This window comes from Lethenteron reissneri, chromosome 29, assembly GCF_015708825.2.
Source record: "Lethenteron reissneri isolate LAM-NWPU_2019-01 chromosome 29, ASM1570882v1, whole genome shotgun sequence".
Classification (NCBI taxonomy): domain Eukaryota; kingdom Metazoa; phylum Chordata; class Hyperoartia; order Petromyzontiformes; family Petromyzontidae; genus Lethenteron; species Lethenteron reissneri.
In genome coordinates, this window is record NC_083807.1 from 15,354,827 (window position 1) to 15,367,637 (window position 12,811).

The following is a 12,811-nucleotide window of genomic DNA, read 5'->3' on the forward strand; positions in this document are numbered from 1 at the left end:
TGATTATTGATTGCAATTTTCCTCTATCTATTGTGGAAAATAAGAGCTTTCGTCACTTTCTGGCTGTGCTGGACAGCAAGTATACCCCAGTCTGTCGCCGAACGCTGACCACAAAAACAGAGAGCCTTGCTGAGGAGAGACGTTCAAATTTAAAAACTCAATTGAGCAACACTGACCATGTTTCAGTCACTGTGGACATTTGGTCTGATCGAAAGATGAGGGGATTCCTTGATGTCACTGTGCACTGGATGGAGAGAGATGCAGAGAGGGTACAGCTAAAGACAAATCTCTTGGCCTGCAACCGCTTCAAAGGCTCTCACACAGCGGAGCGCATCTGTGACCAATTTGAGGCAATATGTGATGAATACAACATCAAAGCTAAATTGGACTATATCATTAGTGACAATGCTGCTAACATGTGCAAGGCATTTACGATCTGCTTCCCCAGCGAACAGGAGGAAGATGATGATGCTGGAGATAATCTTGATGATCCTGAGCTATGGCATGACTTAACCCTAGAAGACCAGCAAACCGTCGATGCTGCTATGGCAAAGAAACAGCGCCTGCAGTGTTTTGCACACACATTGCAGCTGGTGGTGGGAGACGGTTTGAAAGAAACAAAAGCGGCATGTCCTTCTCTCTCCAAGTTATCAAAACTTAGCTCCCTGCTCCACACAAGCACAACGTTTAAAGACATATTCGATGGTGAATTTGGGGAGCACAGAGGCATCCCTGCTGCAGTGAGCACGAGGTGGAATTCTACACTGCGGCAGGTGAAAGCAGTCCTTCATTGTGATCAGCAAAAGCTCTGCGCAGTTCTTGAGAAGGCCGGGCATAAAGAACTGTCATTCACACTACGAGAGTGGAATCTGCTGAAGGAGTTGGTGGACATCTTGACACCGTTCGGAGAAGCAACTGATTTGACACAGGGGGAGAAAGTCATTACAATCAGTGCAGTTGTTCCATCCGTCTTGTCCCTCAATCACCATCTTGAGAAGCTGAAGCCTCAAGTTCGTTTCCTGAGCGGCCTGGTCAGAGGTCTGCAGGCATCCCTGGAAAAAAGATTTCTTGGGATCTTCATTAATGTGAAAATGGCCCAGTCTCAAGAAGGGATCACTGCCCCCTTTTCAGACACAGTCTACCTGAAAGCAGCTGCCTTGGATCCAGCCTTTTGTCTGCTGTGGATTGAGCCCCATGTGCTGGTCAACCGTGACATCAAGGCATAGGTGGCACAACGAGTTAAAGGTAAATCTTATTGACTTGCAATGCAACTTAAATGCAACGTAAAATAATTTGATCTTAATCTGATCTAGGATCTAATGTGATATTAATCTGACTTTAACAATAATAACAATTTTCAGTCTTGCACAGTATCATCAACATCATAATCAACGTTTTTGGGTTTAGATCGCGTTTATTTATAAATGTGTCGTAACCCTCCACCACCCGACACGGCCAATCAGTAAAAATGTGTCACGTTGACAAAGACAAATAGTTCACTGCTTTAGCCCACCGGTGTGTTGAAGCCACAACATTTACAATTTGAGTACGACGTTTCGCTGGTAATTGCAACCAGCATCATCGGGCAATTCGCCAGAATGGTAAGGCTCTGCTGTGTCTCCCGTTCTTATATAGAGCAGCAGCAGGGTGACGTCATCATTAACTCATTAACTCATCAGGTGCAAAGATTCAAGGGGGGAGTGATTGTAATTATATACTAGATTAGTAATCAGGCTATTGTTACGATGCGAGTTGTAGATTAGTAATCATTTGGAATGTGTTTTATTGTGATTATGCTACATTAGTAATCAGTTAGTGGTTGTTACCCTTATAAGTAATTGTAATGTATCTTATTTAATAATACGCTTCCAGGCCGCACTAAGCCTGTAGCTGTCTGAGCGATTAAAGTTATTGCTGTTTCTCTCAATTTCAATCGATTCTCTAATTAGTCTTTGCCAGTAGTAACTAGTTTTACACAACACTTCCACGTTGTCAAAATCAATTGAGTGTCCCTGTTGGCATGCATGTTCTGCTACTGCCGAGAGTTGTGTTTGTGATAGTTTAATATTTCTCTGGTGTTCTTTTAGTCTTACACTAACGTTACGCCCTGTCTGTCCAATATAGCATCTGCCACATACACAATTAATCCGATATACACCTTCTGTTGATAATTTAGGTAATTCGTCTTTAGTGCACGTTACTAGTTGTTGAATTTTGTGTACTGTACCAAATCTTACTGTAATGTTTTGCTTTTGCAAAACACGGGCTAATTTATCAGTTACTCCTGAGATAAATGGTATTTTTATTGTTTTAATAATCTGATCGCTTTCAGCAGTGTTGCTTTGCGATCGTGATTTGGCTTTTAGTGCTATGTTAATTTGAGCATTATTGTAGCCATTCTGTCTTAGTGCTTCTTTAACATGTTTAATCTCTCTCACTAGACTTTCACCATCTGACACTGTTTTAGCCCGATGTATGAGCGTCTTGATAAGAGAGGATTTCTGAGCTGGGTGATGATGCGAATCTGCATTCAGATAGCCAACGCACACTGAGTGGCCTTTCTGTAAACGCTGTGTGTTATTTTACCGTTTGGGCCATGCCCAAGTAAAATATCCAGGAACGGGAGTGTGTTATTCACCTCCATTTCCATGGTGAACTGAATGGCCGGGTTTTGTGCATTGAGATGATTTAGAAAATCGTTAAGTGTATCTTTACCATGTGGCCAGACAACCAAAGTGTCATCCACATATCTAAACCAAAAGGATGGTTTTAATGTGCTCGAGGCAAGTGCTCTGGTTTCAAAGTTTTCCATGTACAAATTTGCTATAGCAGGAGATAAAGGAGAGCCCATTGCTGCTCCCTCCCTTTGTTTAAAGAATTCGCCTCTCCATAAGAAGTAAGTGTTATTTAAACAATGGTCTGCGAGTTTCGGAATATCTTTTGGTAAACCTGTATTCTTTACCAGTGTATCAAGTAATTTAAGCGACTCGCTCACTGGAACCTTACTGAAAAGCGAAATCACATCAAAACTCACCAAAATATCATTAGGGTTAAGTTTACTATCTTTGATCATATTCACAAGATGTTCTGAATTTCTTATGAATGATGATGTCCTACCGATGTAAGGTTGAATTTGTTTAGTTACATATTTTGCTAATTTATAGGTGGCAGAGCCAATTGTACTGACTATAGGTCGTAAAGGGATGCCGACTTTATGGATCTTTGGTAGCCCATACAGTCTAGGTGGTTTTGAAGCCCTTGGCTTAATTAGGAATTGCTCATTATTTGGGATTAATGAATTTGCAATGATTGCAGTAGTCTTACGTTCCAAAGTATTAGTTGGATCTCGTTTAATTTTAATGTAGGTACTTTCCTCTAATAAATCTTTAATTTTATTATCATAATCGGCTCGTGACATCACTACTGTAGTGCGGCCCTTGTCAGCTGCTAGGATTTGAATATCTTTGTTTAGACGAAGCTCTCTTAAGACTTTTGCCTCGTTCGAGCTGATATTTACTTTAGGTACTTTACTATTCTCAATAATTTTGGCAACCTCGTGTCTAGTCATCTCTGCCTCATTATGTGGAAGGAGTCTTACTGCTGATTCTACCTCAGCAATTATCTCATCCACTGGAATTGTGCGTGGGGTAACGGCAAAGTTAAGGCCTTTACAAAGGACAGAAATCATGTCAGTGGTTAATCTCAGTGTTAGTCAAGTTCATTACGGTTTTGTTTTTAAATTGTTCGTTTTTAATAGGGATTTGTTTATTGTAAAGTCTAGAAAATTTGTTAATTTGGTTAGCATTTGTTAGATTAAACACATTATCAGCCGATTGTTGTGTTATAGTATCGATTATATTCCAATCATGCATGGACACACTATTGCTTATATTTAAATGTAAATGCTTTAGCGATTCAGAAATGTTGGATAATTCACTCCTGTTGTGTTGTATTCTCTCTAAAGGCCTTAACTTTGCCGTTACCCCACGCACAATTCCAGTGGATGAGATAATTGCTGAGGTAGAATCAGCAGTAAGACTCCTTCCACATAATGAGGCAGAGATGACTAGACACGAGGTTGCCAAAATTATTGAGAATAGTAAAGTACCTAAAGTAAATATCAGCTCGAACGAGGCAAAAGCCTTAAGAGAGCTTCGTCTAAACAAAGATATTCAAATCCTAGCAGCTGACAAGGGCCGCACTACAGTAGTGATGTCACGAGCCGATTATGATAATAAAATTAAAGATTTATTAGAGGAAAGTACCTACATTAAAATTAAACGAGATCCAACTAATACTTTGGAACGTAAGACTACTGCAATCATTGCAAATTCATTAATACCAAATAATGAGCAATTCCTAATTAAGCCAAGGGCTTCAAAACCACCTAGACTGTATGGGCTACCAAAGATCCATAAAGTCGGCATCCCTTTACGACCTATAGTCAGTACAATTGGCTCTGCCACCTATAAATTAGCAAAATATGTAACTAAACAAATTCAACCTTACATCGGTAGGACATCATCATTCATAAGAAATTCAGAACATCTTGTGAATATGATCAAAGATATTAAACTTAACCCTAATGATATTTTGGTGAGTTTTGATGTGATTTCGCTTTTCACTAAGGTTCCAGTGAGCGAGTCGCTTAAATTACTTGATACACTGGTAAAGAATACAGGTTTACCAAAAGATATTCCGAAACTCGCAGACCATTGTTTAAATAACACTTACTTCTTATGGAGAGGCGAATTCTTTAAACAAAGGGAGGGAGCAGCAATGGGCTCTCCTTTATCTCCTGCTATAGCAAATTTGTACATGGAAAACTTTGAAACCAGAGCACTTGCCTCGAGCACATTAAAACCATCCTTTTGGTTTAGATATGTGGATGACACTTTGGTTGTCTGGCCACATGGTAAAGATACACTTAACGATTTTCTAAATCATCTCAATGCACAAAACCCGGCCATTCAGTTCACCATGGAAATGGAGGTGAATAACACACTCCCGTTCCTGGATATTTTACTTGGGCATGGCCCAAACGGTAAAATAACACACAGCGTTTACAGAAAGGCATCAGTGTGCGTTGGCTATCTGAATGCAGATTCGCATCATCACCCAGCTCAGAAATCCTCTCTTATCAAGACGCTCATACATCGGGCTAAAACAGTGTCAGATGGTGAAAGTCTAGTGAGAGAGATTAAACATGTTAAAGAAGCACTAAGACAGAATGGCTACAATAATGCTCAAATTAACAGAGCACTAAAAGCCAAATCACGATCGCAAAGCAACACTGCTGAAAGCGATCAGATTATTAAAACAATAAAAATACCATTTATCTCAGGAGTAACTGATAAATTAGCCCGTGTTTTGCAAAAGCAAAACATTACAGTAAGATTTGGTACAGTACACAAAATTCAACAACTAGTAACGTGCACTAAAGACGAATTACCTAAATTATCAACAGAAGGTGTATATCGGATTAATTGTGTATGTGGCAGATGCTATATTGGACAGACAGGGCGTAACGTTAGTGTAAGACTAAAAGAACACCAGAGAAATATTAAACTATCACAAACACAACTGTCGGCAGTAGCAGAACATGCATGCCAACAGGGACACTCAATTGATTTTGACAACGTGGAAGTGTTGTGTAAAACTAGTTACTACTGGCAAAGACTAATTAGAGAATCGATTGAAATTGAGAGAAACAGCAATAACTTTAATCGCTCAGACAGCTACAGGCTTAGTGCGGCCTGGAAGCGTATTATTAAATAAGATACATTACAATTACTTATAAGGGTAACAACCACTAACTGATTACTAATGTAGCATAATCACAATAAAACACATTCCAAATGATTACTAATCTACAACTCGCATCGTAACAATAGCCTGATTACTAATCTAGTATATAATTACAATCACTCCCCCCTTGAATCTTTGCACCTGATGAGTTAATGAGTTAATGATGACGTCACCCTGCTGCTGCTCTATATAAGAACGGGAGACACAGCAGAACCTTACCATTCTGGCGAATTGCCCGATGATGCTGGTTGCAATTACCAGCGAAACGTCGTACTCAAATTGTAAATGTTGTGGCTTCAACACACCGGTGGGCTAAAGCAGTGAACTATTTGTCTTTGTCAACGTGACACATTTTTACTGATTGGCCGTGTCGGGTGGTGGAGGGTTACGACACATTTATAAATAAACGCGATCTAAACCCAAAAACGTTGATTATGAATAACATTGGTCGCGAAAGCCTACGTGTTAAACAATCATCAACATCAGTAATGGTAATAAGAGCTCTTTTGTTTCTGCTGTTGTGACACGTTTTTTTAGAATTGATCCTGAAAGATACTGCAGAGACGGAGCAACCTGTGCCTGTGCCGGTGCCTGCTGAAGAAGAACTAGAGGACATGGAAGGAGAAGGGCTGTTTGCTGCATACCATAAGAGGCAGAAAAGGGATGTTGGGACCCCACCAGCAGTACAGCTAAGTCACTACATTGACATGGCAGAAGGACAGAATGTCCCTTTTGTTCTGGGCACTGAACAGTAAGACTCTTCCTTCACTCTTTCAAGTAGCCATCCGAGTCTTGGCAGTGCCTGCTTCTAGTGCTCCAGTGGAGCGAGTTTTCAGCCATGGTGGCATCATTCTGCGTCCCCATCGTGCACAAATGACTGACAGACTTTTGGCCAATTTGATCTTTTGCAAATGCAATGCAGTGTAGGGGCCTCCCTCCACCTGTCCACAGCACGCATGCGCACACACACTCACTCTCTGCTCATCACCTGTCCACACAGCTCTCTCTCTCTCATACACACCAGTCTCTATGGAGGCATTCCAATTATATTATCAGGTTGGTCCAGTTTTTCAGAAGTGATAATTTTGAGGAGTGAGGATTTTATTGATGACATGTTTAAAAAAGTTTAGGCTAAAAGAACCCATGTCTATTTGAAAGTTAAACTGTTTTGCAATATGAGGTCAATGCAATACAAGACTGAAGCTGCTGTGCATTGTTCTAGTGCAATATGCTGTTGAAATAAGAGCATTTTTTGTGAAAATTAAATTTTCTGTTTTCTACTGTGTTTGATTAATGTCATTGTATAAAAAGAGGTTTAAATAAATACAAATCTTACAGACATACATGATTTGTATAAATGTTATTTCTGTGGTAAGAGGACTTGAAATGACTCGAAACTAAAATGGTAGGACTTTGGACTCGACTTGAGACTTGCAGGCTTTGACTTCTGACTCGACTTGGGACTTGCCTCATCTTTGACCCGACTTGACTCGGGACTCGAGAGCAAAGACTTGAGACTTACTTGTGACTTGCATAACAATGACTTTGTCCCACCTCTGGCTGTGTACACGGTAGTGTAGCGGTTAACACGGTGCGCTACGAACCTGGAGACCCAAGTTCTATTCTGGCTCTCAGCCAACACGTGACGATTATCTGAACCGGTCCTGGGCCTCCCCTAGGTCGACTCAGACTCCAATGAGTACCTGGTGCAATGTAAACATCACCACTAGGGAGAAAAAGGCGGCCAGGAGTGGTGTTGGCCACCCATCCCCCTCGTGTGGCGTGTCAGCCTTCAGATGTGCTCCTCGCTAACATCACTTGCCCCAAGTCTGTTTAGGTTATACCGGGGATCTTTGTCTTGTACATGTGTGTACACGTGTTTGTCTTGTCTATGTGTGTGACCAAAAGTATGTTAAAGCTATGTGGGGGATATTTGTCTTTGCCTATGTGTATAGAATGTGTGGTGCAGTAGTTAGCGCACCGCACTGTGCTACAAACCCCGGCAGAGAGCCGAGTTTGATTCCCACTCATGGCCACTGCCACCACCAGCACCGGTGGCAGCAATTGATCCTCATGGTGGTACACCAGGGTACCAAATAATACAAAATGGCCGAGGCAATTAAATATTTTATTTCTGGGACACTTTTTAACTCCGCGACTGGGGTACCAATCAATGCGAAATCAGTGCTACTCCGCGATGTCGAAACACCAAATATTAGCATTAAAAAATCCGTTTTCGAAAAATTAAACTTTTAAGAGTGCATTGTGTACAGCTCGTTGAGATGAATCGATTACCGCATCGCCGACCATCACCAGACTAAAAATGATTGCATCACGGACATTATGCGAGAGCCGGGGAACTATGGTACCCTGGGGTACCGCCCTGAGGTTCAATTATCAGAACTGGTCCCGAGGCCTCTCCTAGATCAACTCCGCTTCAAATAAGTACCTAGTTTGGTGTGTGACGTACCTGGGGCGTTGTGATCAACCATGCCCTCGTGTGCCACAGTTCCAGCTTCAATACATGCTGCTATTTGCTTACAGCACTTGCCCCAACAGTCTACTGAGGCTTTATGATTGACCTCTGTCTTTGTCTGAACCGTGTGCAGAGGCTGGGTGTGCCCCCAAGAAACTTCATACATGCCGCTCCTTACGGATTGATATACTTTGGTAAGTTAAAAGGGGTGGCTTGGGGCTGTTATTGCATAATTCCAACGGAGTGATGTTTTTTTCTGAGTAGAAGGGTTGGTAGGTGGATGGGTAGGTGGATGGGTAGGCGTGTGCGTGGGTGGGGGGGGTGAGGGGGTGGCGGGGTTAATTTGCAAAACAACACCCTACCTCAAAGGTGGTGCCGGTCGGTAACGCTGTGGTAAGCAATGCCAAGGGAGGGAAGGTCAATTTCAACATGCAATTCCCCTCATGGGGCTTGTAGCCACCACTGAGGCCAATGGCTGCGAGAGGCTGGTAACCCCTCCACCTTAAATTTAATTACTAGTCAGTCATCTCAATCAGTCAACCCATGGTACCGGAGTCTATCCCATGACCTCCTGCCAGTGAGCTTTTGACACTTCAGGTGGCCTTAAAGTGCACATAGCCTGGTACAAGCACCATGGTGATGTCACTGCCACTTAGTGGCAAATGGCAGTTATTGTTGTTGAGTAGGCCATGGGGGGATGGTTAGGTGAGTGGGTTGGCGAGTGGGTGGGTGGATAGGTGGGTGAGTGGGTGGGTAGGTGGGTGAGTGGGTAGGTGGGTGATGTGGTTTGTAACTATGTATATCTCTCTCTTCCGCTGTGCATGGCCCCTGCAGGTGGTTGGAAGAAACCATACAGCCTGCCGGGGAGCTTCCCACTACACTCTGTGCTCAAGAGCCAGGACACGGAGTTTGTGGACTTTATCAGCCGCTGCCTCCAGTAAGAACTGCCTCCTCTCCCTCTTCCCCCTGCTGCCCCCCACGAGGATTCCCCATCACTCAATCTCCTCCAAATTATTGGTGATCACACTCCATCAATCACCAGCTCCACCCTCTCATTCTTATTCATCATCTCCTGGGCCCAGAGTTGGTGGACTGTGTCCATTTTTGCCTACAGTAGATACAGTAAGACAGCCTCCCGCCTGCCCATTCCCCTCTCCCACACCTCCCCACAAGGATTCTCATATCAGTCACTCTCCTTCAAGTAATCGTTAGAGACACCCATAGGCCCCCATTTTTTTCTTCCTCTTCGTCCGATCCGAAAGTCCAAAATTTGAATAACAAAACTCTACATGTGGAGAATGTGGTACGTCTGGGTCACGTCGTCACCGCTGAGCCATATCACAAGAGGTGGAACTGATGTGGTACAGGAGGATGTGAAACTGAGTGAACCTGCCGATGACCTGTACCAGCAGTGTCAAGATCGGTGTCTGTGGAGGCCCATGAAAGATGGGCAGTGGCAGGCTAAGTGCATTTTTAGGCTACTGGGCAGTGGAGTACTCCCCGCTGCTGGTGAGAATTCCTGGACCTCGTGGAAGAAGGGAAGAAACGTAAATCCTTGTAACGTGCCTCTCACCACGTGTGCCCCCGCGTGTCTCTCAACAGATGGGATCCAAATCTTCGGATGACTCCCACTCAGGCGCTCGCACACAGCTGGCTTCAGGGCATGGCCGAGGTCCATGATCAAGGGGCAGCCACGGCCACAACCAGCACCACCATTACCACCGCTACCACCACCGCTGCTCGCAGTGTGCAGGGCCGGATAGCGCTGAGATCCAGAGAAGAGGGCTCCGGAGAATACGATGCAAAGTCTGGAGCCACTGAGCCACGGTAAGCAAATCTGCATGTGTCCTGTGTATGTGTTTATTATTTTGTATCATTATTATTATGCTTGTTTATGCAGAATGAACATCATTGAGTCTCAAGACAAAATATTCAAGAGGGCCCTGCCAAGTTTTGTTCGCAGTTGGGAACAAAGTTGCTGTGTGTGATCCCAATTGAGTGCTTTAGAGGTCGATTTTGATCCAAGACCAGTTGTGTTGTTGTGGGTTCAGTTTCGGGGGAAGAAGCTGCTGAACCCAGAGGAAACCCATGCAGAACGGGGGGAGAACACAAGTGCATTCCAGCCTACCCCACGTGTATATTCATCTGTAGACCGATTTATTTTCCATAATTGGTTTGTGGGTGAGCCCACATAACCATGCGGCCATATCTTCACCATCTAACCCTTCATTCACCGTAAAATGCGTTGAGGTGCGAGATGTGATATGTAAGTGCCTCATTGCGTTGTAAAGCACTCTGAGATACCATCGAAGTCAAGATGGGCAGCTTTATCTAACACGAATCACCATCAGATATTTTTACAACAATCGTGCATGGGTGATGCGGCCCAGCGGCAGCACTCTTGATGGTTATTACTGCCATGACGGGATGTCAAGACATGATGTACCCTCTCCTTTGCAGTGGATGTTGAAGATCTCCCCTAAGTTCGTTCAAAACGAGTAGGCCATTGTGTGCCAGGGGTCATATTTGCCCCAATTAGAATATATCATGAAAACAAAAAGAAATCATGACAAATTACTTAGTTGTATTTACAAAGCAACGCTGCCTGCTACTGTGACACTACAGCAGACTGTATGAGACACAGTGGTACATTCCTTCGTGATAATCTTGTCCCATCAGAATGACAGCTCTGACATGAAACGTACTCAATTTTTTCATTGTTATTAAGCTCGGTTTAATCTGCCACACCAACGGGAGATGGGGAGGTGACTGCAATCTCTGTCATAGCAAAAGGTGGAGTCGTGTCGTGCGTGTGTCTTCACAGAGTGAAACCGGTGCAGCCCAGCTCACTTGCCCAGACCTCTGAAGAGGAAACAGAGGTTGTGGTGGAAAATGAGGGAGACCAAAAGACTGAGGTGGAGGAGGAAGAGAAAACGGAGGAACAGGATCAGGAGACAGAGGAGGAGATGGATAAGGGGGGAAATATGGTGGAGGAAGAGAAGATGGTGGTGGAGGAGATGATGGTGCAGGAGGTTGAGAAGTTAGAGAATGAGGTGACGGACGTGGAGGAGGAAGAGGAGACGGAGGAGACGGTGGAAGAGGAGCCGGAGGAGGAGGAGGAGCCGGAGGAGGAGCTGGAGGAGGATAAGCCGGAGGAGACGGAGGAGCCGGATAAGGGGGGAATTATGGTAGTGGAGGAGATGATGGTGCAGGTGTTTGAGAAGTTGGAGGAGGAAAAGGAGATGAAGGAAATGAATAAGAAGCGAGGGTGCATGGCTCGTGTGGGGAGAGCAATACGCTCACTCCTCCGCCACGTGCTACTGTGCGGTGGCCGGTCCACCCCACAGTAGGGGTGGTAGTGGTGGTGGTCGTACATTTGTGTAAACCACGACTGCTATCACCACACCACCCACCCTCCCCCCGTGATACACATTTTTAGTCTATTAGTGTAAATATTTTTAGTCTATTTCTGTATATATTTTGTCTATTGCTGTACATATTTCCTTGGATACAATGCATTTGTAGTGACAGAACGGTCACTACTGTGTTGGCCCGTACAAGGGCTGGGGGCCCCAAGGGGGTGCCTGGGGGGTCACGTGCTGGAGGGATCCGGACCTTCCCAGAGGTGGGGGAAGTGAGGCGTGGCCTGGGAAGTGAGGCGTGGCCTGGGATGGGAGGCGTGGCCTGGGCGGAGCCGGCCACGCCAGAGAGACGAGATATAAGGGTGGTGTGAAGGCAGAGCAGGGCTGTTCCTGAGAAGAATGAAGACACCTCGTGAAGATGCCAGAAGGGAAGACCTAGAGTGAGCGGACTGCCAGCAGCCACCTGGCTGGGTCACGCTGGAGGGGCTAAAATACAATTGTGTGTTAGCTAGTGTAGGTCGGTGGTCACCACCCTATGTGTAGAGAAAGAGTAACTGTTGAGTAAACGTTGTGTTAATTAATAAATGAGTGTTGCCTCCCAAGAAGTGTGTGCGCCTAAATTGAACCCATTACATTTGGTGTCAGAAGTTGTGGAAAAATAAATATTGCTAGGTGTTATCCTAGGGAAGTAAAATGGGCACACGAAAAACAAATATAAAACTCATCTGGACGTCTTCGTACGACGGGGATGGTGTGACGACCATCCCCGTCGTCTTCGGACAGCCCCGGGGATGGCAGCCCCGGTGACAGAGAGAGAGAGAGATGGCGCTGCACGCGGAGCGGCGGGACTTGCATCGCACTGCTGCTTCGCCGCCATCGGGAACGGAGCGACGGAGCCGCGGCGAGAGGACACCATCGTCGCTGCGGTGGCTGGCGGGGGAGGCCTGGGCATGCGGGCCACGCGGTGGGCCCGCCATTTCGGCGGCTGGTCGGGGCGCGGTTCCCGCCAAAACGCCGTTCCCGCCATTTCGGCGGCTGGTCGGGGCGCTGTTCCCGCCAAAACGCCGTTCCCGCCATTTCGGCGGCTGGTCGGGGCGCTGTTCCCGCCAAAACGCCGTTCCCCGCCATTTCGGCGGCTGGTCGGGGCGCTGTTCCCGCCAAAACA

The 12,811-nt window shown here is 45.1% G+C and overlaps 1 protein-coding gene across 1 annotated transcript; it reads left to right on the forward strand.

Annotated features, from left to right (window-relative positions):
- Positions 1–6,544: 6,544 nt before the first annotated feature.
- On the forward strand, positions 6,545–11,827 carry LOC133349294 (uncharacterized). The gene is made up of 4 exons (XM_061562672.1): positions 6,545–8,478; positions 9,119–9,221; positions 9,887–10,111; positions 11,109–11,827. Exons 1-4 carry the CDS (start codon positions 8,382–8,384, stop codon positions 11,632–11,634), a joined length of 951 nt encoding a protein of 316 aa, XP_061418656.1. The 5' UTR covers positions 6,545–8,381; the 3' UTR covers positions 11,635–11,827.
- Positions 11,828–12,811: the final 984 nt, after the last annotated feature.

Coding starts and splice junctions, on each gene's coding strand:
- LOC133349294 (XM_061562672.1), top strand. CDS start 8,382: ATGATTGACCTCTGTCTTTGTCTGAACCGTGTGCAGAGGCTGGGTGTG. Junction 8,479..9,118: donor TTACGGATTGATATACTTTG/GTAAGTTAAAAG, acceptor TGGCCCCTGCAG/GTGGTTGGAAGAAACCATAC. Junction 9,222..9,886: donor TTTATCAGCCGCTGCCTCCA/GTAAGAACTGCC, acceptor GTCTCTCAACAG/ATGGGATCCAAATCTTCGGA.